Source organism: Schistocerca cancellata, chromosome 5, assembly GCF_023864275.1.
Source record: "Schistocerca cancellata isolate TAMUIC-IGC-003103 chromosome 5, iqSchCanc2.1, whole genome shotgun sequence".
NCBI lineage: Eukaryota > Metazoa > Arthropoda > Insecta > Orthoptera > Acrididae > Schistocerca > Schistocerca cancellata.
Window position 1 is genome coordinate 229,769,942 of NC_064630.1, and position 26,852 is coordinate 229,796,793.

The 26,852-nt window shown below is 37.7% G+C and overlaps 1 protein-coding gene across 6 annotated transcripts in view; it reads right to left on the minus strand.

The window, feature by feature from the left end:
• Positions 1 to 16,953, minus strand: part of LOC126187663 (uncharacterized) — a 112,763-nt gene extending 95,810 nt beyond the window's left edge. Inside the window, exons 1-2 of one of the 6 annotated variants that reach the window (XM_049928883.1) lie at positions 16,862 to 16,953; positions 10,477 to 10,681 (exon numbers count right to left, since the gene is read on the minus strand). In XM_049928883.1, the coding sequence (XP_049784840.1) occupies positions 10,477 to 10,651 (175 nt within the window). In that variant the 5' untranslated portion in view covers positions 10,652 to 10,681; positions 16,862 to 16,953. Of the gene's footprint in view, positions 1 to 10,476; positions 10,682 to 16,556; positions 16,736 to 16,861 lie in introns of those variants that run through there. The other 5 variants (XM_049928884.1, XM_049928882.1, XM_049928885.1 and 2 more) reach the window with 5 other exon arrangements.
• Between the last annotated feature and the right edge of the window lie 9,899 nt (positions 16,954 to 26,852).

A 26,852-nucleotide genomic window follows, 5' to 3' on the forward strand; every position in this document is an offset into this window, starting at 1 on the left:
AATGTTTAAGTTAGTTTTTTTTTCCCTCCCTTAATTTATATCTAAAAATTCAGCCAATGAGTAGAAGGAGTTGTCATCTAGAAATTCTTTTAATTAATTTTTAAATGTTAGTTGGCTATCTGTCAGGCTTTTGATGCTGTTTGGTAGGTGACCAAAGACTTTTGTGGCAGCATAATTTACCCCTTTCTGTGCCAAAGTCAGATTTAACCCTGCATAGTGAAGATCATCCTTTCTCCTGGTGTTATAGCTATGCACACTGCTATTACTTTTGAAATGGGTTGGATTATTAACAACAAATTTCATAAGTGAATATGTATACTGTGAGGTTACTGTGAGGATCCCTAGATCCTTAAATAGATGTCTGCAGGATGACTGTGGGTGGGCTCCAGCAATTATTCTGATTACATGTTTTTGAGCAATGAATACTTTTCTACTCAATGATGAATTACCCCAGAATATGACGCCATACGAAAGCAGTGAATGAAAGTAGGCATAGTAAGCTAATTTACTGAGATTCTTATCACCAAAATTTGCAATAACCCTAATAGCATATGTAGCTGAACTCAGACATTTCAGCAGACCACCAATGCGTTGCTTCCAGTTTAACCTCTCATCAGTGGACACACCTAAAAATTTTGAAAATTCTACCTTAGTGACAAACTTCTGTTCAAAGTCTATATTTATTACTGGAGTTGTGCCATTTACTGTGTGGAACTGTATATACTGTGTGTTATCAACATTTAAAGAGAGTCCATTTGCTGAGAACCACTTAATAATTTTGTGAAAATCATCATTTACAATTACATCACTTAGTTCCTGGTTTTTGGTTGTTATTACTATACTTGTATCATCAGCAAAAAGAACTAACTTTGTTTCTTCATCAATGTGGAATGATAAGTCATTAATGTATATCAAGAACAGTAAAGGACCTAAGACCGAACCCTGTGGGACCCCGTACTTGATAGCCCCCCAGTTTGAGGAATCAGCTGTTTTAACATTACATGAACCACTTATTTCAACTGTCTGCATTCTTCCAGTTAAGTAAGAATTAAACCATTTGTGCACTGCCCCACTCAAACCATAATGATTTAGCTTATCTAAAAGAATTTCATGATTTACACAATCAAAGGCCTTTGAGAGATCACAAAAAATACCAATGGGTGATGTCCGGTTATTCAGAGCATTTAATATTTGATCAGTGAAAGCGTATATGGCATTTTCCGTTGAAAAGCCTTTCTGAAAACCAAACTGACATTTTGTTAGTACTTTATTTTTACAAATATGTGAGGCATCTCTTGAATACATTTCTTTCTCAAAAATTTTTGATAGAGCTGTCAGAAGAGAGATTGGGCGGTAGTTGTTGACATTCGACGTATCCCCTTTTTATGCAATGGTTTTACAATGGCATATTTCAGTCTATCAAGGAAAACACCCTGCTCCAAAGAGCTATTACATATGTGGCTGAGAATCCTACTTATTTGTGGGGAACAAGCTTTAAGTACCTTGCTGGAAATGCCATCAATTCCGTAAGAGCTTTTACTTTTCAGTGAGTTTATTATTTTACTGATTTCAGAGGGAGAGGTTGGTGGAATTACAGTTGTATCAAACTGCACATGTATGGCCTCTTCTATTAGTAGCCTTGCCTCTTCTAGTGAAAATCTGCATCCTATTTTCTCCACAACATTTAAAAAATGATTATTGAAAATATTTTCAATTTCTGATTGTTTGTTAGTACACTTGTCATTCAGTTTTATGGCACTAAAGTCTTCCTGTGCTCTTGGTTGCCCTGTTTCCCTTTCAATAATATTCCAAATTGCTTTAATTTTATTATCAGAGTAATTGATCTCAGAAATGGTACACATGCTTCTGGACTTTTTAATAACTTTTCTTAGTACCGCACAATAGTTCTTATAATATTGAACAATTTCGGGGGCAGTACTCCCTCTTGCTGTTAGATACAGCTCTCTTTTACGGTTGCAAGATATTCTTATTCCTTTAGTTAGCCAAGGTTTTTTTATATGTTTTCTTGGCATTATGTTTCACTATTTTCTTGGGAAAACAATTTTCAAATACCCTTAAAAATATGTTGTGAAATAAGTTCTATTTCAAGTTTGCATCAGGTTCCTTATACACTTCATCCCAGTCTAGCTGCTGTAGGCTTTCCCTAAAGTTTGCAGTATTTACATTGTTAATTGAACGCACTGCTTTTAAAGTCTGATTTGATATACTGCATAGCGCTATGTCATGTACTGTAACTAGCTGTGCACCATAATCTGGAAGACCATTCTCAACAGGATAAGCATTTATGTCCTTAAACTTATCTTGGTCTATAAAAAAGTTATCTATCAATGTACTGCTTTGTTATCCGAGTTATGAAATTATAATCTTCCTACATAGTAGACAAAAATTATTTGAGGAGAATCATTTTAACCATACATATTACACACAAAACAAAAATAATGTTATGCTAGCCACACGCCAGTTGAAATTATATGCGCAGACTCCACAATGTAGGGAGGCAACAATACACAACAAGTTAATGGGCAAAAAAATATTTAATAGGAAGTTAGAAATTTTAGAAACGAGGCTATAGCAGATTCTGTCGGCAAAATAGTACTATTCAATAGACGAATTCATAGAGGATGAAATGATAATTTGAGCAAGGGGAAATTAAGTATATATATCAAAACTGTATTATTATTATTATTATATTATTCTTTTCTGTCTCAGACGTTATGTCTGGTTAAAAATGGAAAGTGACGCGGACCTTGATCAAGCGTGGCTTCCTTTTAACTGTACGGTATATGTTACATTGCATTTAGGAACTTTCGGGTAACTGAACATGTATCAATAATTACAGAATTCTGTAGCTGTATATATACGTTTGGATGTAGCTGTATTGCATTGATGTACTCGTGGATATTGTGTGGTATGACTCCTGTAGTTGATAGTATAATTGGTATGATGTCAACTTTATCCTGATACCATATGTCCTCAACTTCCTCAGCCAGTTGGATGTATTTTTCAAATTTTTCTCCTGTTTTCTTCTGTATATTTGTTGTATTGGGTATGGGTATTTCAATTAGTTGTGTTAATTTATTCTTTTTATTGGTGAGTATTCTATCAGGTTTGCTATGTGGTGGTGTTTTATATGTCATAATGGTTCTGTTCCAGTATAATTTGTATTCATCATTCTCCAGTACATTTTGCGGTGCATACTTGTATGTGGGAACGTGTTGTTTTATTAGTTTATGTTTTATGGCAAGTTGTTCATGTATTATTTTTGCAACATTGTCATGTCTTCTGGTGTATTCTGTATTTGCTAGTATTGTACGTCCGCTTGTGATGTGATCTACTGTTTCTACTTGTTTGCAAAGTCTGCATTTATCTGTTGTGGTATTGGGATCTTTAATAATATGCTTGCTGTAATATCTGGTGTTTATTGTTTGACCCTGTATTGCAATCATGAATTCTTCCATCTCACTGTATATATTGCCTTTTCTTACCCATGTGTTGGATGCATCTTGATTGATGTGTGGCTGTGTTAGATGATACGGGTGCTTGCCATGTAGTGTTTTCTTTTTCCAATTTACTTTCTTCGTATCAGTTGATGTTATGTGATCTAAAGAGTTGTAGAAATGGTTATGAAATTGCAATGGTGTAGCCGATGTATTTATATGAGTGATTGCTTTGTGTATTTTGCTAGTTTCTGCTTGTTCTAGAAAGAATTTTCTTAAATTGTCTACCCGTACATTATGTAGGTTTTTTAAGTCGATAAATCCCCTTCCTCCTTCCTTTCTGCTTAATGTGAACCTTTCTGATGCTGAATGTATGTGCTGTATTCTATATTTGTGGCATTGTGATCGTGTAAGTGTATTGAGTGCTTCTAGGTCTGTGTTACTCCATTTCACTACTCCAAATGAGTAGGTCAATATTGGTATAGCATAAGTATTTATAGCTTTTGTCTGTATCCCAGATATTTATAGGCATCTGTTTTTTCCATCGCATCTATGCAGTCGCTGTGGTTATCCAACAAGTAATCTTCTTGTTTGGTGTGTTTTCCCTTGACTATGTTATTTTTCTTACATTTATCTGTTCCGAAAGCCGTATTTATGTCATTGCTGAATAGTTCTGTTATCTTCAGTAATTGGTTGAGTTGTTGATTTGTGGCTGCCAGTAGTTTTAGATCATCCATGTATAGCAAATGTGTGATTTTGTGTTGGTATGTTCCAGTAATATTGTATCCATAATTTGTATTATTTAGCATGTTGGATAGTGGGTTCAGAGCAAGGCAGAACTAGAAAGGACTTAATGAGTCTCCTTGGTATATTCCACACTTAATCTGCGTTGGCTGTGATGTGATATTATTTGAATGTGTTTGGATATTAAGTGTGGTTTTCCAATTTTTCATTACTGTGTTTAGGAACTGTATCAATTTAGGATCTACTTTGCATATTTCCAATATTTGTAGTAACCATGTGTGGGGTACCACTATCAAAAGCTTTTTGGTAATCAATGTATGCGTAATGTAGCGACCTTTGTTTAGTTTTAGCTTGATATGTCACCTCTGCATCTATTATCAGTTGCTCTTTACATCCTCGTGCTCCTTTGCAACAACCTTTTTGTTCTTCATTTATAATTTTGTTCTGTGTTGTGTGTGTCATTAATGTCTGTGTAATGACTGAAGTGAATATTTTGTATATTGTTGGTAGGCATGTTATGGGGCGATATTTAGCTGGGTTTGCTGTGTCTGCTTGATCTTTAGGTTTCAGATAAGTTATTCCATGAGTAAGTGTATCAGGGAATGTGTATGGGTCTGCAATGTAAATAATTTAGTTAGATGTGAATGTGTTGAGGTGAACTTCTTTAGCCAGAAATTTGCTATTTTATCTTTTCCAGGGGCTTTCCAATTGTGAGTAGAATTAATTGCTTGGGTGACTTCATGTTGCAAGATTATCACTTCAGGCATTTGTGGTATCATCTTGTATGTGTGTGTTTCTGCTTGTATCCACCGTGCATGCCTCTTATGTTGTACTGGGTTTGACCATATGTTGCTCCAGAAGTGTTCTGTGTCTGTTATGTTTGGTGGATTGTCTATTTTAATGTGCGAGTCACCTATTGTCTGGTAAAATTTCTTTTGGTTTGTGTTGAATGTTTGGTTTTGTTTCCTTCTATTTTCACTTTTTTTGTATCTTCTAAGACGTTTGGCCAGTGCTTGTAATTTCTGCTTCTTTTCATCTAACTGCTCAATCACTTCTTGTTGTGAGATTTTACCTAACCTTTTTCGTTTTTTGTCTGATATTTTATTTCTTATAAATTATGTTAACTGTCCGATGTCTTTTCTCAGTTTTTCTATTTTGATCTGTAGCCTGTGTTGTTATAATTATTATTATTATTATTATTATTATTATTGACTTTTTTTTTCTCACACTTAAGTCTGGTTAAAAATGGAACGTGACGCGGACCTCGGTCAAGCGTGACTTCCTTGTAACTGTACGGTATATGTTACATTGCATTTAGGAACTTTCGGGTAATTGAACATGTATCAATAATTACAGATTTTTGTAGTTGTATATATATATTTGGATGTAGCTGTATTGCATTGATGTACTGGTGGATATTGTGAGGTATGACTACTGTAGTTGATAGTATAATTGGGATAATGTCGACTTTATCCTGATGCCACATGTCCTTGACTTCCTCAGCCAGTTGGATGTATTTTTCAATTTTTTTTCCTGTTTTCTTCTGTATATTTGTTGTGTTGGGTATGGATATTTCAATTAGTTGTGTTAATTTCTTCTTTTTATTGGTGAGTATGATGTCAGGCTTGTTATGTGGTGTTGTTTTATCTGTTATAATCGTTCTGTTCCAGTATAATTTGTATTCATCATTCTCCAGTACATTTTGTGGTGTGTACTTGTATGTGGGAACGTGTTGTTTTATTAGTTTATGTTTTACGGCAAGTTGTTGATGTATTATTTTTGCTACATTGTCATGTCTTCTGGTGTATTCTGTATTTGCTAGTATTGTACATCCGCTTGTGATGTGATCTACTGTTTCTATTTGTTGTTTGCAAAGTCTGCATTTATCTGTTGTGGTATTGGGATCTTTAATAATATGCTTACTGTAATATCTGGTGTTTATTGTTTGATCCTGTATTGCGATCATGAATCCTTCCGTCTCACTGTATATATTGCCATTTCTTAGCCATGTGTTGGATGCGTCTTGATCTATGTGTGGCTGTGTTAGATGATACGGGTGCTTGCCGTGTAGTGTTTTCTTTTTCCAATTTACTTTCTTTGTATCTGTTGATGTTATGTGATCTAAAGGGTTGTAGAAGTGGTTATGAAATTGCAATGGTGTAGCTGATGTATTTATATGAGTGATTGCTTTGTGTATTTTGCTAGTTTCTGCTCGTTCTAGAAAGAATTTTCTTAAATTGTCTACCTGTCCATAATGTAGGTTTTTTATATCTATAAATCCCCTTCCACCTTCCTTTCTGCTTAATGTGAATCTTTCTGTTGCTGAATGTATGTGATGTATTCTATATTTGTGGCATTGTGATCGTGTAAGTGTATTGAGTGCTTCTAGGTCTGTGTCACTCCATTTCACTACTCCAAATGAGTAGGTAAATACTGGTATAGCATAAGTATTTATAGCTTTTGTCTTGTTTCTTGCTGTCAATTCTGTTTTCAGTATTTTTGTTAGTCTTTGTCTATATTTTTCTTTTAGTTCTTCTTTAATATTTGTATGATCTATTCCTATTTTTTGTCTGTATCCTAGGTATTTATAGGCATCTGTTTTTTCCATCGCTTCTATGCAGTCGCTGTGGTTATCCAATATGTAATCTTCTTGTTTAATGTGTTTGCCCTTGACTATGCTATTTTTCTTACATTTGTCTGTTCCAAAAGCCATGTTTATATCATTGCTGAATACTTCTGTTATCTTTAGTAATTGGTTGAGTTGTTGATTTGTTGCTGCCAGTAGTTTTAGATCATCCATGTATAGCAAATGTGTGATTTTGTGTGGGTATGTTCCAGTAATATTGTATCCATAATTTGTATTATTTAGCATGTTGGATAGTGGGTTCAGAGCAAGACAGAACCAGAAAGGACTTAATGAGTCTCCTTGGTATATTCCACGCTTAATCTGTATTGGCTGTGATGTGATGTTATCTGAATTTGTTTGGATATTAAGTGTGGTTTTCCAGTTTTTCATTACTGTGTTTAGAAACTGTATCAATTTAGGATCTACTTTGTATATTTCCAATATCTGTAGTAACCATGAGTGGGGTACACTATCAAAGGCTTTTTGGTAATCAATGTATGCGTAGTGTAGGGACCTTTGTTTAGTTTTCGCTTGATATGTCACCTCTGTATCTATTATCAGTTGCTCTTTACATCCTCGTGCTCCTTTGCAGCAGCCTTTTTGTTCTTCATTTATAATTTTGTTCTGTGTTGTATGTGTCATTAATTTCTGTGTGATGACTGAAGTTAATATTTTGTATATTGTTGGTAGGCATGTTATAGGGCGATATTTAGCTGGGTTTGCTGTGTCTGCTTGATCTTTAGGTTTCAGATAGGTTATTCCATGTGCAAGTGTATCTGGGAATGTGTATGGGTCTGCAATGTAACTGTTAAATAATTTATTTAAAAAAAAAGATGATGAGACTTACCCAACAAAAGCGCTGGCAGGTCGATAGACACACAAATAAACACAAACATACACACAAAACTCTAGCTTTCGCAACCAACGGTTGCCTCGTCAGGAAAGAGGGAAGGAGAAGGAAAGACAAAAGGATTGGGTTTTAAGGGCGAGGGTAAGGAGTCATTCCAATCCCGGGAGCGGAAAGACTTACCTTAGGGGGAAAAAAGGACAGGTTTACACTAGCACACACACACATATCCATCCACACATGTGTATGTGTGGATGGATATGTGTGTGTGTGCTAGTGTAAACCTGTCCTTTTTTCCCCCTAAGGTAAGTCTTTCCGCTCCCGGGATTGGAATGACTCCTTACCCTCGCCCTTAAAACCCAATCCTTTTGTCTTTCCTTCTCCTTCCCTCTTTCCTGACGAGGCAACCGTTGGTTGCGAAAGCTAGAGTTTTGTGTGTATGTTTGTGTTTATTTGTGTGTCTATCGACCTGCCAGCGCTTTTGTTGGGTAAGTCTCATCATCTTTTTTTTTTAAATATATTTTTCCCATGTGGAATGTTTCCCTCTATTATATTCATATTGTTAAATAATTTAGTTAGATGTGAATGTGTTGAGGTGAACTTCTTTAGCCAGTAATTTATTATTATTATTATTATTATGCTGTTCATTAACATCAGCTGTTCTTTATTTATGGTGAAATTTTACCGCAGTACGATGTTTCTCTTGTACCTGAATCAAATGATTTTGATGAAGTACGTTATCACATTTATTGTCACACTGGGCAGTGTTCACTGGAGTATACTATATGACTAAACCAACTGCCTCAGTGCCCATGCCATCTAGATTCTTCACCCATCACCAGCTTCCCTGAACTGCACAACATATCTTCCATTCACAAATCTCCATGTTGCCTCATGTTTTCACTAATAATTACGTCTGTTAACTGACTGACACATTTATAGAGCTTACAATTATGATCCCTGGAATTTGCAGGTAAGTACTGTTCCAGCGCCGTAACTTGCTACATTAACTGTTCATTGACTATTTGCTAGCTAAAAGTACTCTTGTAAAATAAGGACATTTATTTATTTATTCATCCTTAGACAACATATAGTGTGTGGAAGTCGTCAGTGAATGTACAAATTATGGGATGAAGTCTAAATATTTTCTTAGCAAATGCCATTTACATTGTTTAATAAGCATAGGTATTTTGATGTATAACTAACATACATACATAAATACAAAGCCTTGCATACATATTACATAAATGAAAAAAGATAATTTATACTGTTTAAATATACTAGGTGCATTGATATGGAACTAGCAGACATAAATACATAGGCAGGAATATGTAATACATAAATGAAAAAAAAAATGTCAGGTGTAACAAATTTATCCAAAAATTTCTGTATTTATTTGCCCATTTTGCATTTAACACTGTTATAATTGTTAAAATGGGAAATCAAGATAAGTGCTGAGAATATTTTGAATGGAACCACATTTCTTGTGCAGTATAATAGGGTTAATTCACTTCAGAAATAATGTCTCCATTTTATAAACTGTTTCTTAGTTTTTCAGCAGTAAGGGATGGACATACGACATTTGTGTATTCTGTCTTTATCTGTAAGATTTGTGGGTTAATGATGCCAGTTATTAGCGGTGGAAAAAATAGCTATTTATCACTGTTTTTTCCTTGTCTCTGAATCGAACATTTACCTGTAAACAAACTGTAATTTTGTTTAAATCTGGACAGTCATTATATGTCTAATATCGTTAGTATGATTGATCGGCAAATGAAGCACTACTAACTTGTAAGTTATGTTCCACAAAGCATGATGAGAGAGTACAAAGGAATTGTGCAATTCCGCACGACTGTTATGACCTGTGACTTAAAGAGAGTTGTGGTGTGCAACGCCACTACAGCACGCAGTTTTTGAGTTGGTTGTGTTTGTACATGTCGTGTTGTTATATCTGATGATGCCCTCTGGTGGTGGATGTGAATGTGCTGAGCTTAATGTGTGGTATTGGGTTTATTTGAGTTTTCACTGTCATCGTGCTAACATGGTTTTGAGTTCAGATAGTTAGTGCGATAACATAGGTTGTGGAAGTATTTTCGGTGAGTTATTAAGGTTTTCTTTTTGTTGACGTGTTTGGAATTTTTGTTAGATCATTAGGTTGGTGTTTGTTGTGCAGAAAGAAGTCTAACTTTTTTAATTGTTATTTTGGTACGTATGGGTAAGACCGAAAGATTTTTAAGTCTTGTTGCTGAATATGTTAGGTGTCATGTTTGTGGCAACAACTTGGGAGATTTATGAGAGTCTCTCTCTCTCTCTCTCTCTTTTGTGGTTGAGCAATATAGGTCACAGGAAATGTTCGATTCTTGTGGTTTTGTTACTGAAGCGGAATTCTGTAGTTTAAATTTTTTTGGATATTATTTGTTTTGGAATGGTGCAGCATTTTATTATTGCTGTATATTTAGCTTGACCCTGCCCTATACCCCCAATTTTCTGTGGTTGTCCCGTTAGTTCCATTTCACTTTTGGAAACGTTATTGTGTCATTTTTAATTTTGTTCGCATCTGTCTGTGCGTGTATGTAGTGACGTCATTGTTGTCATTTTGTGTATGCTGGAACTAGCCATTTCCACCACACTGATGAAGCCATGGGTCAAAGCAGTCACGTGGAATCTCATGCTTCTGTGAAGACCAACATTAAAATTAAATATTAGTGATTTGCTTAAGTTTATCAAAAAACTAAACTGATTTTGCTAAATATGTCATGTATCCTTGAAGCACATGGAGCAGGAGCAGCAGAACAACTCACCAATTTCTGTCAGTGCTTGTAAGATGAGTACATCAGCTTGAGCGCATTGTATCTTGGACTGTATTGTGTTTATTTCAGACTCTAGTGAAACACTGTCATGGACATTTGCTGCTCCAATAGGAAAATTATCCACTTTCACTGAAATTTCTGCAAGCACTTTCTGTAAGTAGTCCATGTCCTCTTCCCACGGCAATTACTCCACAGCCTGAACATCAAAAACACTACTTGCCACCAATCTGTTTTAACAGTTACTAAAAGATACAATACAGATATGCAAACACAGAATCTGGCAAGATCTGCTTAAAACGTGATTAATTTTCTAGACTTATATAGGAAATATAGTAAAGAAAATATCTCCGGATTACGAACAGCTATTCCACACACAATCAAACAATAGAAACTCCAGGTAGAAGTAACAACAATGCAGGAGCAGACAGATTGCTACTTATTGTAAACAAGAAATGCTAAGTTGCAGACATGCACAATTATGCATGCATGAGGTGAGGTGTGCTTGCTTGTGTGTATTTCTCTTTTACTGATGAAGGCTGTGGATGAAAGCTTTATGTAAGTATCTTAATTCAACCTGTCTGCAACTTAATGTCTTCTTTATGGTATTCCACACATAAGGCTGACAAATACTTAAAGACATCAAATCCAAAAAGCAACAAAAGCTCTCAGTTTGTATCTCAGTAAGCTGAGCTGTTGTTCATTTACAGTGATGTTGTAAATATGTCCCTCCAAAAAGGAACGTAAGGCAATACCAATTCAACATCTCAAGAGTTTAGTGCCAAACAGAATGATTTCAGGGTAGCTTACAAACTTTTTAATATTTACTATATAAAAGACTAACACATTATACTTAACCAACTTTAAAGTGTCCAAGAACAGTACAGGCATAATGCATATCACTTCATGTACGGAGTTGCCTTCATAGTATATCATAGTCTCTGATGTTATTGAATTTAGCATATGTTAAAATTCAGGCTTATGTAAAAAAAACTGCCTTGAGATACAGGCCTCCAAGGACGATGCTATGAACACCATTTTGAAGATGCAAATTTTGGAATTTTTTTTAAATGCTGTATCTCTAACCAGTTCTAGATATTTTGTTAGAGGTGTTTTTTTATTTGAAAGATAATTGCTTTATGATTACAATGATATACTCTGTTTGGACATCTGTCATAGTTCTTTTACTATTGCCTTCTGAATTTTTTTTCCTATAATTTAAAGAATTTTTTTTTTTCCAAACATTCTGATCCAGAAAAGTTAGATTTTTTCTGTTGATTAGTACCATGCAGTACTATATTCTCTGTAAAGGAGAGCTTCCACTATTAAGCTGGACAGGTTTTATTTAAATTTTTTTTTAACTTTCAAGGGTAATGCATGTTTTCACTAAAGTTGTTTCTTACTAATTTCTTTCTTACAATGTTTTTTTGTAGTGTCTTTGTTGCAGTTATTTCTTTTCACTTTCCTTGTTGCAGTTATTTCTTACACTTTGTTTTTTTCAGTGTCTTTGTCAGGGTTGTTCATGGCAGGTTTCTGTATTGTAGTTGTTCAGTGCTAATTTGTTTACTGAATAGTCTTGTCTTCTGACTGGGGTCACAGGGAAGTGAAGTGTGCTGACTATTTCTCCCATGATGCAGATTTTGCATAAATAGAGCAAGAATTAAATACCCTGAATCAGTCAACTACAGAGGTAGGTGTTAGTTCTGTTAAGAAACTGTGGTCAGTGAAGTCTAATCATCATAAGCTCGATGCATCATGAAAAGTGCACAGAAATTACTAAAGCTATGGATTAATACACTACAGCAAAACTGGCCACACTCTTCAAAGTAGAAATTCCATCTTCAGAAGAAAATGAACCAAAGCACTCTTGCACCTCTTGCCAGGAATTTTTCACAAATATCAATTCAGCTGTTGAATACTGACCATCTTCCAGTGAAAAGGTGCTAGTTTTAACTATTATTCCAGAGACATTTTCAAAGAAAACAATTTTGAACAACGTCCCCTCAGAATCAAAGTACATGGTAGAGAAATCAAGAAATGTAAGGTCCGTAAAAGGAGTCTTCGGAAGACCAGAACCCTATTATGGTCATCCTTGGGCATGTGAAGTCATTAGCAGTCTGTGACGTAAAGCGAGATACTTGTTTGTTTCCAGAATGTGGTGACTGCCCTGGAAAGGGAGGACTGTCTTTACCGATACTTGGCCTGGAAGACGTAGCAGATACCTCTGCAGAAGTTACATATGCAACATGGGAGGAAAATAAATGAATTAAGAAAACTGTTGCCTTTGACAGTATCATTGATGAACTTTGTAATTGCTCAGTGAAAGCAGTAACACACCAGCACTTTAAGAAGTTGCAACACAACACATTGCAGAAGTGAAAGTTTGTGTAAAGGCTGAAGAACTATGTTTGGTGCTTCACTGTGATTTTGCTGAGAACTGGTCTGCAATTATCCCACAAGAAGTACAAGGGTATCATTGGAGTAAGGACCAGGTTTCAATTTTTACATATTTTCAAAACAAGACCACAAGTGTTGCAGTTATGACACAGGGCATGACTCTGCACACGCTTCGCTAGCAATGCACAAAATTCTTCAACTGCAAACAGGAGCAAAGAAGATCATCATCATTCCTGATGGTACTCCTAGTCATTTTGAAAATCATTACCAGCTGTTTGAATTGAGTAAGTCGCTTGTGCCAACTGACTGGATGTACAGTGGCTACTGGTCACGGGAAGGGGCCTTGTGATGGTGTAGGCGGCCTGCTGAAGCACCATGCTACAAAACAATCTTTCCAGACCAAATACAGCTGCAATTCAGAATGCAAAGGATTTTATGAGAGTTGTGAAATCTTACACATCCACAGCCTTCATTCTTTTGTCCAAAGAGGAAATCGAAGAATTCTGTGAGCATAAAAAAGAAGAATGGTCCAAACAAACTACTTCTGTGAAAGGAATTCAGAAGACACATTTTGGACTAAAAGTGATGGGCGAACTCATACTGCACACATTTTAAAAAGCAAGAAACAAGAAACTCTGTTAATTCGGCCAACACCTCAGAAACAGCTGGATAATATTCAGATTCACAAACTGGCAAGGGGGATGTTTGTGGTGGTGGTGGTGTGTGTGTGTGTGTGTGTGTGTGTGTGTGTGTGTGTGTGACTGGTAGATGGCAGATATAATAGACACCAGTTATAAGCTAAATGAACTTACGGTGAACTTTATCCTACCACATGGGCCAGCTACTGGATAAAGGTTTCAAGCTGAAGGACAGCAACAATGCCATCAATGCTCACTTCCTGTTCACAATGTTTTGAAGATTGCAAGTACTCCAGTTCCTATTGGTTCAACAGGTAGGCATCCCTCTACATCAAAGGAATATACTGAAGCAGTGGAACACATTTTTAGTTGATTGACTGGCTAATTTCAGTACAAAACCAAGTATACAGAAGCTTTTTTATAGTCTTTGGACCTTTCACATACATTTTGGAACCATTTAAAATGCTTGAAAAAAATGAGTCTCTTACTCATCTTACAAAACTAAAATCATGTTAAACATGGCTAGGTTTTGATTTTTATGAGCCTGTTACGTGAGAATGTAATAAAACATGTTTTATGTATAGCAAAAATTTCTATTGTTTATAAAACCTAAAAGTTCAGCTCTCCTTTTCAGAGAATGTAGAACTATATGGCACTAATCAACAGAAAAAATAAAAAAAATAAAAATTTTATGGCTAGACATTACTGGATTTTTTTTATAATTTTCAGAATGCTACATACAGTAAAAGAACTTTGACAGGTAAGTCCAAATGGAGGATTTATTTGTAATCATAAATCAATTTCCTTTAAGAAAAAAAAAAATAAAAAATATCCAGAACTGTTCCAGAGATACAGAATTTTAAAAATTTTTCCAAAATTCGCATCTTCAATATGGTATGCGCAGTGTCATCTTTGGAGGGCTGTATCTCTGAGCAGATTTTGAGAAAATAAAAAAATACATGTTCCTTACTTAGTCCTCCTTTCAACACATGGTAAATTTAAAAACATCCAAGACTATGAACGTAAGATTTTTTTCTAGCCTGCCTGAATTGATATGGCATATGCCTACAGCTTTCTGCATCGAAGCCATGGAAAGTAGAATAACTAGGTCAATGCTAATAACACATTCTCAAGAAATAATTGTCATAACAAAATATAGGCCTATCATAATCTACAAACAGTATAATACAAAAGGCATTTGGAATACGACATATTATTATCCGAGCACCAGGTATCTAAGAAGCATACAGAGATTACCTATACTACTTGTGAACAACAAATCTATAAAACACCTTTATGAAGAGCTGTGCCCAATTAGATAGTAAAAACTACACTAAACCCCGTCTGAACGGCCCACAAAGGGCCACCTGTCCAACCAGCTGCTGTGTCATCCTCAGCTCACAGAGGTCACTCGATGCAGATACACAGGGGAATGTGGTCAGCACACCACTCTCCTGGTTGTATGTCAGTTTACGAGACCAGAGCAGCTACTTGTCGATCAAGTAGCTCCTCAATTTGCCTCACGAGGGCTGAGTGGACCCCACTTGCTAACAGCACTCAGCAGACAGGATGGTCACTCATTCAAGGGCTAGCCCAGCCCGACAGCGCTTAACTTTGGTGATCTGCTGCATAGCCATTTGGCTAATAATATTGATTTTTAGCTTCAGTTTACGTTTATTTAAATTTACTATGGGTTTTGACTGACATGCTACCACTGGATGGAGTTCTTTCTGTTTACACCTTTTAATGTATTTATGAGATGCAAAAATTGTATGTTTTTGGCTAACAATACGCATACCTAAAGACTGCACATTCGGGAACTACTGGTGAAAAAAAATGTTAAATATAGTATCGAAATAAGTTTACCACATTTATATATATGAATACAGAATGTCCATACTGTTTAACTGAACAGATGTATTCACTGTATGTTGCTACAGCATACCAAACATTTGTGACTACATGCTTAAGAATGGAAAGTTGGGAGTGCAGATCTAACAATAAGATGTTATGTGACACAAGAATAGTTTTGAAAATATAAAAAACTGCAATGAAACAATTTTTCCATTGCCAAGTTGGACCTCTAACAATTGTATGTAGGAATGAAAGGGTGAGCTGAAGCTACCAGTACCAAACATCAGCTTCAGCCTGTAATGTAGTGACTGTACTGCATGTGATGCCCCATATGCATCGACAATAGCACAAGGACAATACTTCTTGAGTCCATATTGATTACTGGACTGCAAGTTTGTGTGGCAGACTTATCTGTAGCATAGCTCAAAGCCTACCTAAGTTAGAAAGGTGATAATTTGATCAAAACCTGGTGAGGGGGTACCGATGATCTGAAGTTAACCTGACTGAATAGGAAAGTTCAATGGCCTGTCAATAATGAGGTCATTAGTGAACAACCACAAGCTGGGAAAGCAAATTCACTGCACCCTTTTCAAAAGAACCCTCCAGTCACATGCCTAACCAATTTAAGCAAACCATAAAAGCTCACTGCACGACCTTGTTACAGGTGCAAGCCAAATCTCACCACACAGTATCACTACTAGTAACCAACTACAGCAATCTATCTTCTGAAAGCTGCACAGTCAGTGTTGCTCAACAGTTTCTCTACTTGGTAAGCGTCTGTATTTTTCATAAAATTGTTTATTTATGTCATGAATTTAAATTGCCACATTGATGAGGAAAACTATTTCTGGCATGTGGCAAAATATGTAACTTGCAGAGATTCAACAACAGCATAAAATAAGGCACTTATACGAACTACCAGGGCATTTTTGTCATGAAAACAACATATTAAAGAAAAGAACTCCAGAAAGAATTAATTTCTAAGTAGTATAAAGCAAACATCTGACAACGAAGGCATGTGAAGGAACTAACATGTGACACGAAAGTCCCATATATTAATTACACAGTGCCAGTGGTCGGACTGTATTGCCCAAAATAACAAGGCACGTTTCTTAAAATTAAGCCAATACAGTTACTATTATAACAACAGCTCCACGAATGAAATGCACATTTTTATAAGTAAACCTCCGTTTTGTTGTCACGTTACGTTTAAAAGATCCCAAGCTTCCAACCAACACAGTCGGCGGCTCTGTTATTTTACATCAGTGGGCTCGTTTGTTGCAGCTAAATTCATTTTTTTTATCCGCAGTGATGCAAGGTTCAAGTTTCATGTTTAAAATTTGAAAACTGTTCGACTCGATCCGTAAAGTTTTGTACGCATATCTTTACTAATTGCTTCATTGTGAAACGAATACAAAGATAATGAGTTCTTCGACGTGTTACATAAACTTACATCTCAAACTATTAAATAAATAAACGTCGTTACTTACAAACGTTTTTGTGATGGCAATGATATAAGTCGCAAACGGGTCTTGTGCCCCAGGGGATACAACAGGCGTCTAAAGCTAGCGAAATGAGGGATGCTCAACTAACGGACTTACCGATAGATGGCTGTACCAGCTGTTTACTGTCGTCTGTAGTGCCCGCCATATTCGAATTTGGCAAGAAGTTTCTCTCGGTGTGTACGGTGTATAAGGAATTAAGGACTATCGAAATGGTGATTTCTTGTTCCGCTTTCAATTGTACGAAGCGATGGAGTAAGGAAAGTGACCTATCATTTCACAGGCAATAGGACTACCGATACAATACGATAACAATACAGACTTGTGAGATTGCTAATTCGATGTTTTTGAACAGGTTTCCTCTAAAGCACCCAGAGCTACTAAAGACGTGGATTACTTCCGTGAAGCGGAAAGATTTTAATCCTACGTCTTGCAGTTTTCTTTGCTGAAACCATTTCCGACAAGATGATTACGTAGTGAGCCCTGGAACGTGGAAGAAACGTCTCAAACCCGAAGCAGTGCCATCAGTTTTTGACTTTCCGACACATTTGATGCCATCAAATAAACAGCCACGACGACATGTGGTTAGGATTTTGAGTGACAACGATGATTCTCCATTTGAGGTAGCTAATTAATTTCCTTGCTATGTGTGTGATTTTTACTTTTGTGCATTTATTTCGCACGGACACAAATGGGCTACATAGGTCTAAGCAATGTTGTAATACAGGTCCATATTTTTGTTTTTAGCGTTCTGTGATGGAATACGTGCTCTATTTGCCCACTGCAGACGCTACTGATTGCGTGGAGAATGTTGTCAATGAGAATTCTTCCGTGGAAAGCATGTCCCATTTATCCAATGCAGAAGCTGCGAATTGTGTCGAAAACGTTAGTATAAGGATGTTTTCACACCCCCAAAGTTTTCTTATAATATATTTTCATCAAGCCTCGAGTTGTTTCAATCATACATAACGAAATTATTTATTTCAGAGTGCAGTTGGTTCTTCAGTAATTGATTGTGGTATACAGTCGAAAGTAGAAATGGAAGACAAGGCGACTGAAACTTGCACTTTTTTTCTCAGACACTGTGCACGAATTAAAACGTTAACTGAAGTGTGTCCGTGAAAAACTTCGAAGAAGAGAGAAGAAAGTGTTTTCCATGGATATGACATCATAAGTTCATTGAAGGAGAAGGGGCGTCTTCCTGAGAAGTTACATAACTTCCTCAATCATCAGAAAGGAACACAAGTGGAATTAGTGTGCAATTTAGTGAACAACTCTCTCTCCTCAAAGAGTAATAGATACACAACAAATATGAAAATGTTTGCGACGACTGTCTACTTTTATTCACCAGCAGCATATGAATACCTGCAAAAATTAATGCCTCTGCCCCATAAATCATTGATTTCCAAATGGGTGGCAAGTGTAGACTGTGAACCTGGCTTCTTAAAAGATGTTTTAAGTATATGGATTTGAACCCAATTGTAAGGGACCAGTTCAGCGATTCATGTAGACAGTATGGAAATTAGAAAGCAAGTAGTTTGGGACCAAGGAACTAAGCAATACACAGATTTTTTAGACTTTGGTGGGGAAGTGCCTCAGTCAAAAGAAGTAATAGAGGCATCTGAGGCTCTGGTTTTCATGCTTGTCTCTATTAATGGCAAATTTAAATGCCCGATTACATATTTCTTTATCAACGGTGTACAGGCAAATAATCTGGTGTACAGGCAAATAATCAGGCCACAGTGATAAAATCTGCTTTAGAGAGGCTGCATAGTTCTGGCATTAGGGTTTGGTGTGTTACATGTGACGGCTGTAAGGTAAATATAAGCACTTTACGTTCACTTGGCTGTACTTTTTCCAAGGGTGATTTTAAAAGCTACTTTCCTCATCCTGTAGAAAAATACAATGTTTATTGTATCTTGGACATGTGTCATATGATTAAGTTTGCCAGAAATGCTCTAGCAGAAGTATCTGCTATTGAGTCTCCAACTGGCATTATTAGATGGCATTTCATTGAGCAATTGAACAAGGTACAACAAGAAGAAGGTATGACATTTGCCAACAAACTATCAGGACAACATATAAGTTATGTAAATAGAAACATGAATGTTTCATTAGCTGCACAGACTTTCTACATCTACATCTACATCTATACTCCGCGAGCCACCTTACGGTGTGTGGCGGAGGGTACTTATTGTACCACTTTCTGATCCCCCCTTCCCTGTTCCATTCACGAATTGTGCGTGGGAAGAACGACTGCTTGTAAGTCTCCGTATTTGCTCTAATTTCTCGGATCTTTTCGTTGTGATCATTACGCGAGATATATGTGGGCGGTAGTAATATGTTGCCCATCTCTTCCCGGAATGTGCTCTCTCGTAATTTCGATAATAAACCTCTCCGTATTGCGTAACGCCTTTCTTGAAGTGTCCGCCACTGGAGCTTGTTCAGCATCTCCGTAACGCTCTCGCGCTGACTAAATGTCCCCATGACGAATCGCGCTGCTTTTCGCTGGATCATGTCTATCTCTTCTATTAATCCAACCTGGTAAGGGTCCCATACTGATGAGCAATACTGAAGAACCGGACGAACAAGCGTTTTGTAAGCTACTTCTTTCGTCGATGAGTCACATTTTCTTAGAATTCTTCCTATGAATCTCAACCTGGCGCCTGCTTTTCCCACTATTTGTTTTATGTGATCATTCCACTTCAGATCGCTCCGGATAGTAACTCCTAAGTATTTTACGGTCGTTACCGCTTCCAATGATTTACCACCTATTGCATAATCGTACTGGAATGGATTTCTGCCCCTATGTATGCGCATTATATTACATTTATCTACGTTTAGGGAAAGCTGCCAGCTGTCGCACCATGCATTAATCCTCTGCAGGTCTTCCTGGAGTACGTACGAGTCTTCTGATGTTGCTACTTTCTTGTAGACAACCGTGTCATCTGCAAATAGCCTCACGGAGCTACCGATGTTGTCAACTAAGTCATTTATGTATATTGTAAACAATAAAGGTCCTATCACGCTTCCTTGCGGTACTCCCGAAATTACCTCTACATCTGCAGATTTTGAACCGTTAAGAATGACATGTTGAGTTCTTTCTTCTAGGAAATCCTGAATCCAATCACAAACCTGGTCCGATATTCCGTAAGCTCGTATTTTTTTCATTAAACGTAAGTGCGGAACCGTATCAAATGCCTTCCTGAAGTCCAGGAATACGGCATCAATCTGCTCGCCAGTGTCTACGGCACTGTGAATTTCTTGGGCAAATAGGGCGAGCTGAGTTTCACATGATCTCTGTTTGCGGAATCCATGTTGGTTATGATGAAGGAGATTTGTATTATCTAAGAACGTCATAATACGAGAACACAAAACATGTTCCATTATTCTACAACAGATTGACGTAAGCGAAATAGGCCTATAATTATTCGCATCTGATTTATGACCCTTCTTGAAAATGGGAACGACCTGCGCTTTCTTCCAGTCGCTAGGTACTTTACGTTCTTCCAGCGATCTACGATAAATTGCTGATAGAAAGGGGGCAAGTTCTTTAGCATAATCACTGTAGAATCTTAAGGGTATCTCGTCTGGTCCGGATGCTTTTCCGCTACTAAGTGATAGCAGTTGTTTTTCAATTCCGATATCGTTTATTTCAATATTTTCCATTTTGGCGTCCGTGCGACGGCTGAAGTCAGGGACCGTGTTACGATTTTCCGCAGTGAAACAGTTTCGGAACACTGAATTCAGTATTTCTGCCTTTCTTCGGTCGTCCTCTGTTTCGGTGCCATCGTGGTCAACGAGTGACTGAATAGGGGATTTAGATCCGCTTACCGATTTTACATATGACCAAAACTTTTTAGGGTTCTTGTTTAGATTGTTTGCCAATGTTTTATGTTCGAATTCGTTGAATGCTTCTCTCATTGCTCTCTTTACGCTCTTTTTCGCTTCGTTTAGCTTTTCCTTATCAGCTATGATTCGACTACTCTTAAACCTATGATGAAGCTTTCTTTGTTTCCGTAGTACCTTTCGTACATGATTGTTATACCACGGTGGATCTTTCCCCTCGCTTTGGACCTTAGTCGGTACGAACTTATCTAAGGCGTACTGGACGATGTTTCTGAATTTTTTCCATTTTTGTTCCACATACTCTTCCTCAGAAATGAACGTTTGATGGTGGTCACTCAGATATTCTGCGATTTGTGCCCTATCACTCTTGTTAAGCAAATATATTTTCCTTCCTTTCTTGGCATTTCTTATTACACTTGTAGTCATTGATGCAACCACTGACTTATGATCACTGATACCCTCTTCTACATTCAAGGAGTCGAAAAGTTCCGGTCTATTTGTTGCTATGAGGTCTAAAACGTTAGCTTCACGAGTTGGTTCTCTAACTATCTGCTCGAAGTAATTCTCGGACAAGGCAGTCAGGATAATGTCACAAGAGTCTCTGTCCCTGGCTCCAGTTCTGATTGTGTGACTATCCCATTCTATACCTGGTAGATTGAAGTCTCCCCCTATTACAATAGTATGATCACGAAACTTCTTCACGACGTTCTGCAGGTTCTCTCTGAGGCGCTCAACTACTACAGTTGCTGATGCAGGTGGTCTATAGAAGCATCCGACTATCATATCTGACCCACCTTTGATACTTAGCTTAACCCAGATTATTTCACATTCGCATTCGCTAATAACTTCACTGGATATTATTGAATTCTTTACTGCTATAAATACTCCTCCACCATTGGCGTTTATCCTATCCTTGCGGTATATATTCCATTCTGTGTCTAGGATTTCGTTACTGTTCACTTCCGGTTTTAACCAACTTTCCGTTCCTAATACTATATGCGCACTATTTCCTTCAATAAGAGATACTAATTCAGGAACCTTGCCCTGGATACTCCTGCAGTTTACCAATATTACGTTAACTTTTCCTGTTTTTGGTCTCTGAGGACGGACGTTCTTTATCAACGATGATAATGTCCTCTCTGGTAAGCCGTCAGGTATTTTATCGTTTCGCCCAAGGGGGGGGTCCCTCTAACCTAAAAAACCCCCGTGTGCACGCCACACGTACTCTGCTACCCTAGTAGCTGCTTCCGGTGTGTAGTGCACGCCTGACCTGTCTAGGGGGGCCCTACAGTTCTCCACCCAATAACGGAGGTCGATGAATTTGCAACCATTATAGTCGCAGAGTCGTCTGAGCCTCTGGTTTAGACCCTCCACACGGCTCCAAACCAGAGGACCGCGATCGACTCTGGGCACTATGCTGCAGATATTAAGCTCAGCTTGCACTCCGCGTGCGATGCTGGTTGTCTTCACCAAATCAGTCAGCCGCCGGAAGGAACCAAGGATGGCCTCAGAACCCAAGCGGCAGGCGTCATTCGTTCCGACATGTGCTACTATCTGCAGCCGGTCACACCCAGTGCGTTCAATAGCTGCCGGAAGGGCCTCCTCCACATTACGGACGAGACCCCCCAGCAGGCACACCGAGTGCACACTGGCATTCTTCCCCGACCTACCCGCTATTTTCCTGAGGGGCTCCATAACCCGCCTAACGTTGGAGCTCCCTATAACTAATAGGCCCGCCCTCTGTGACTGTCGGGACCTTGCCGGAGAATCGGCCACTGGCCCAACAGGCGAGGCATCCTGTGGTGGCTCGGAAACGATGTCATCACCACTAGGAAGCACCCCGTACCTGTTGGAAAGGGGTAAGGCAGCTGCCACACGGCCAGATCCCACCTTCGCCTTTCGGCCAGGCACGCGAGAGCCCACCACTGTCCGCCATTCACCCTGGAGTGATGGCTGACCGGTAAGATGCTCACTGCCGGAAGACGCAGCGACATCAGGGGTTCCATGTGATTCCAAGGCCACCGGAGTAGGCATAGGTCTCACCACAGTTGCCCCAACGCCACTACGAGCCGACGCCTGCGCCTCGAGCTCGATGAGCCTAACAGACAAAGCCTCCACCTGCCCCCGAAGAGTGGCCAATTCTCCTTGCGTCCGCTCACAACAACCACAGTCCCTACACATGACTATGTTTACCCTACCCTATACGGTGACAAATTCCCAAGATAATCTTCTGATGAGCTACTCTGATAATCAAGAAACACTCACTGAAATACGAGACGCGAAAACTACGCTAGGTTTTCCCAGAAAAACTATTTAAAAGCTAAGCGCAGCAAATAAGTACAAAAACGCTTTATACAAACAGTACTCGCTGCTGCTGGTGCTCTCGCTCTGGCTGTCACAAGACAACTGCTGATTCAAGTGACTAGTGGCTAACGGCCGCGAAACAAACAAATGACGGTTTTAGGGCGCTTTCTGTTCTAAACGATCAAGAAAACACTAAGAAATCTAACACGAAAACTACGTAAAGTTTTATCAAGAACTGTTAGTTACTATGCAGAGCAGATAAACACAAATAGAATCCCTTCCTTAGTGGAAGGTCGTAAACAAAATGCAAAATAAACGCTTTATACAAACAGTACTGTGCTGCTGCTGGTGCTCTCGCTCTGGCTGTCACAAGACAACTGCTGATTCAAGTGACTAGTGGCTAACGGCCGCGAAACAAACAAATGACGGTTTTAGGGCGCTTTCTGTTCTAAACGATCAAGAAAACACTAAGAAATCTAACACGAAAACTACGTAAAGTTTTATCAAGAACTGTTAGTTACTATGCAGAGCAGATAAACACAAATAGAATCCCTTCCTTAGTGGAAGCGGAACTTTGAGTTCTAGTGTGGCAGATGGTATAGAGTTTTTGAGGAGGGTTGGTGATCCAAATTTTAAAGGAAGTGAAGCAACAGTAGAATTTTTGTATTATATTGATAGGATTTTTGATATTCTGAACTCCAGAACTCCATTAGGTAAAGGGTATAAGAGCCCCCTGAGACTTGACAACAAATCTTATTGGCTTTGTATTTTCAGAGACACTGAAAATTATATCAAAAGCTTAAAAATCATTGGTGTTCCATTGCTGCTTCATGCAAGAAATACCTTTGCTTTTGGGATAATTTTCAATATGCAATCAGTCAGGCACATAGCTCTGGCAAGTATGCTTCGTGCTGAATCTCCTCTGAAGTATTTGCTAAATTATAAACTGTCACAAGACCATTTCCTGCATTCGGTCCAGAGGTGAACAACAATCCAAATACATACCAGTTCAAATGTGCCATGAGAAAGTTGCTCTTGGGTAACACTGTCACTGCAATGAATGGGAATTGCTCAAATTTTAATGTGTGGTGTTTGCCACCTGTTTATGATTTTCATGCAAGAAAGCATGTAGTAGAAAGTGCTGCAGAAAATGAAGTAGAGAAGTGGTGTGCACTTCTTGATGATAAGATTTATGTTCTCATTTTACAAGCAAAACATACTCTATTATATTGCAGGGTATGTGTCACTGCGCCTTTCAAGGCAGATCACATGCAAAGACTGTCTTCACATACTGAAGCCACCAGTAGCTAAATCTGCATTAGAATGTATTTATCTCTATGCTTTTCCCAATGTGGCCAATAGAAATGCATTTGTAAATTTTATTAACTGGGGAAAACTGGTTAAAACAAGTGTACTCTGTTGTAGAATACTCAGAAACTGTTTCATATGTTTGTGATTGCTGGGGATATACGACAGAAATATATACTGGCCAAGATTTTGCATTGTGTTATGTTAAAAATAAATTTGTAGATTACCCATTTCCTGCTCCTGCTCTTGGTCATGGTTACCATTATAAAATTGGGATTGAGGACTTACATCAGACTCAACTTGTTTGTAAGATTGCATCCATGTACTCATGTACACGCTTAAAAACACATGAAAAAAAAGCCTGCTGAGAAAATTTTAAACAACAAATCAAGTATAAGGCAGAAGTTAAATAAACTCATATTGTTTAATCATGTATAGTGCTCAAATTGGAAAAGATTATGTAATGGGACATTCCATGCAGATGGGTGTGACATTTTGACAGATTTTTAAAACTATTTTGTCCATAGATTTGTTGTTGTATAATGATGAACTTCGAAGGATGAATCACATTGGGTTCCCAGGTTCGATTCCCGGCGGGGTCAGGGATTTTCTCTGCCTCGTGATGACTGGGTGTTGTGTGATGTCCTTAGGTTAGTTAGGTTTAGTGTAGTTCTAAGTTCTAGGCGACTGATGACCTCAGAAGTTAAGTCCCATAGTGCTCAGAGCCATTTTTGAACCCCTAGAACTTAGGACTACTTAAACCTATCTAACCTAAGGACATCACACAACACCCAGTCATCAAGAGGCAGAGAAAATCCCTGACCCCGCCGGGAATTGAACCCGGGCATGGGAAGCGAGAACGCTACCGCATGACCACAAGCTGCGGACTAGGAAATTTCAGTATTCATGTTACATGCCTAATTTTCATCAACATTTATCTTAATTATACAGTTAAACTTTTTGCTGATTTGAACTGTGTACTACATGTTAAAAAGATTTTGTTTGGTCATAGTAATAAAAGCATTTCTTCATTTTTTTTCTTTTTTTTTTCTTTTTAGTTCACATGTCCCATATGGAACTGAAATTATCAAGTTACGATGACAAAGGAAGGAATTAACATTAAGGAATTTTACTTCACAGAAATTATGTAATAATGGTTACACTTTTTGCAAGTTAACTTGATCATAAACCATTTAGTTTTCCATTAAGAGTGAAAGCAGTTGCACGAGTCACGTAAAGAACAAAGTTTCCCATAGCAAACTAAAGTATTTTACGTTTGAGTTATTGCAGACCCAAAGTATTGTGATCTTCATATTTCTATTTAAAAAAGTTTGTAGCTCAAATTCACAGACATTTTGGAATCTGTACATACATGTGTGTAACATGTATGTAACAAGGTACTTTTCATGTGCCATGTGGAACCTTTAATTTTCTGGTTTAACTATAATTTATTTCATGAATTACCTTTAATACCAACAATATCTGAATGCGATATTTACCATTTAGAAGAAGAAATATTAGTGTACAGAATAACAAACCTCATGAAAAATGTGAGAGATTGTTGTGTACAGAACTTGGAATGGCTCTTTATCAGTAGCAGGTAAAAAGAAGGCTTCTATTAAATGTTCAAAGAAACCAGTCAGTACCTCTTAACTCACCTTAGAGGTGATACAGTAATAAAAGAATTTACTTTTTTCAGAATTTCAGCTAAGTATTAAAAGTGTGAAGACATATTCAATAAGTATTTGCTTTACCAATTACCTGTAGTACAAACACACATATAAGCAGGTAATCATGGGAGTCAAGATTTATGTTAAAATTAAAGATACTGACTGGTATTAATTGCTCACAAAACATTGTAGTTGCTGTACAGTTTATGCTGTACCCAATGTGATTCCTGGAGGACATAATATTCTGTTATCCTATGGGAGTGCACTGCTACCACACCTATTGAAAGTAAGTTTTGCTGTGGAATTGTTATATCAGACGTCTGTACCAGAAAAAATCATGTTCTTAGGAGGAGCAAGCTTTACAGCAGCATATGCTGTTAAAAGCATAGTGAGATTTTCTTTTTCATCATTTCCAACACTGTACACAACTTTCTTGCACTTTTATGTTATCACATTTTTCCCTTGAGAATGGAGAAGAGAGAGGAGGGGAAAATAAACTAATTAATTAATTAATTAATTAAGCGTGCTTTTATAAGAACTGAAAACTCTACTTGTGTTCAAAAATGGCTCTGAGCACTATGGGACTTAACATCTATGGTCATCAGTCCCCTAGAACTTAGAACTACTTAAACCTAACTAACCTAAGGACAGCACACAACACCCAGCCATCACGAGGCAGAGAAAATCCCTGACCCCGCCGGGAATCGAACCCGGGAACCCGGGCGTGGGAAGCGAGAACGCTACCGCACGACCACGAGATGCGGGCTCTACTTGTGTCATTTGTTATTTTCAAAATGTTATTCTCTTTCCAAATACTGTTCTATTTCTTCAAACCAATTCTGAATTTC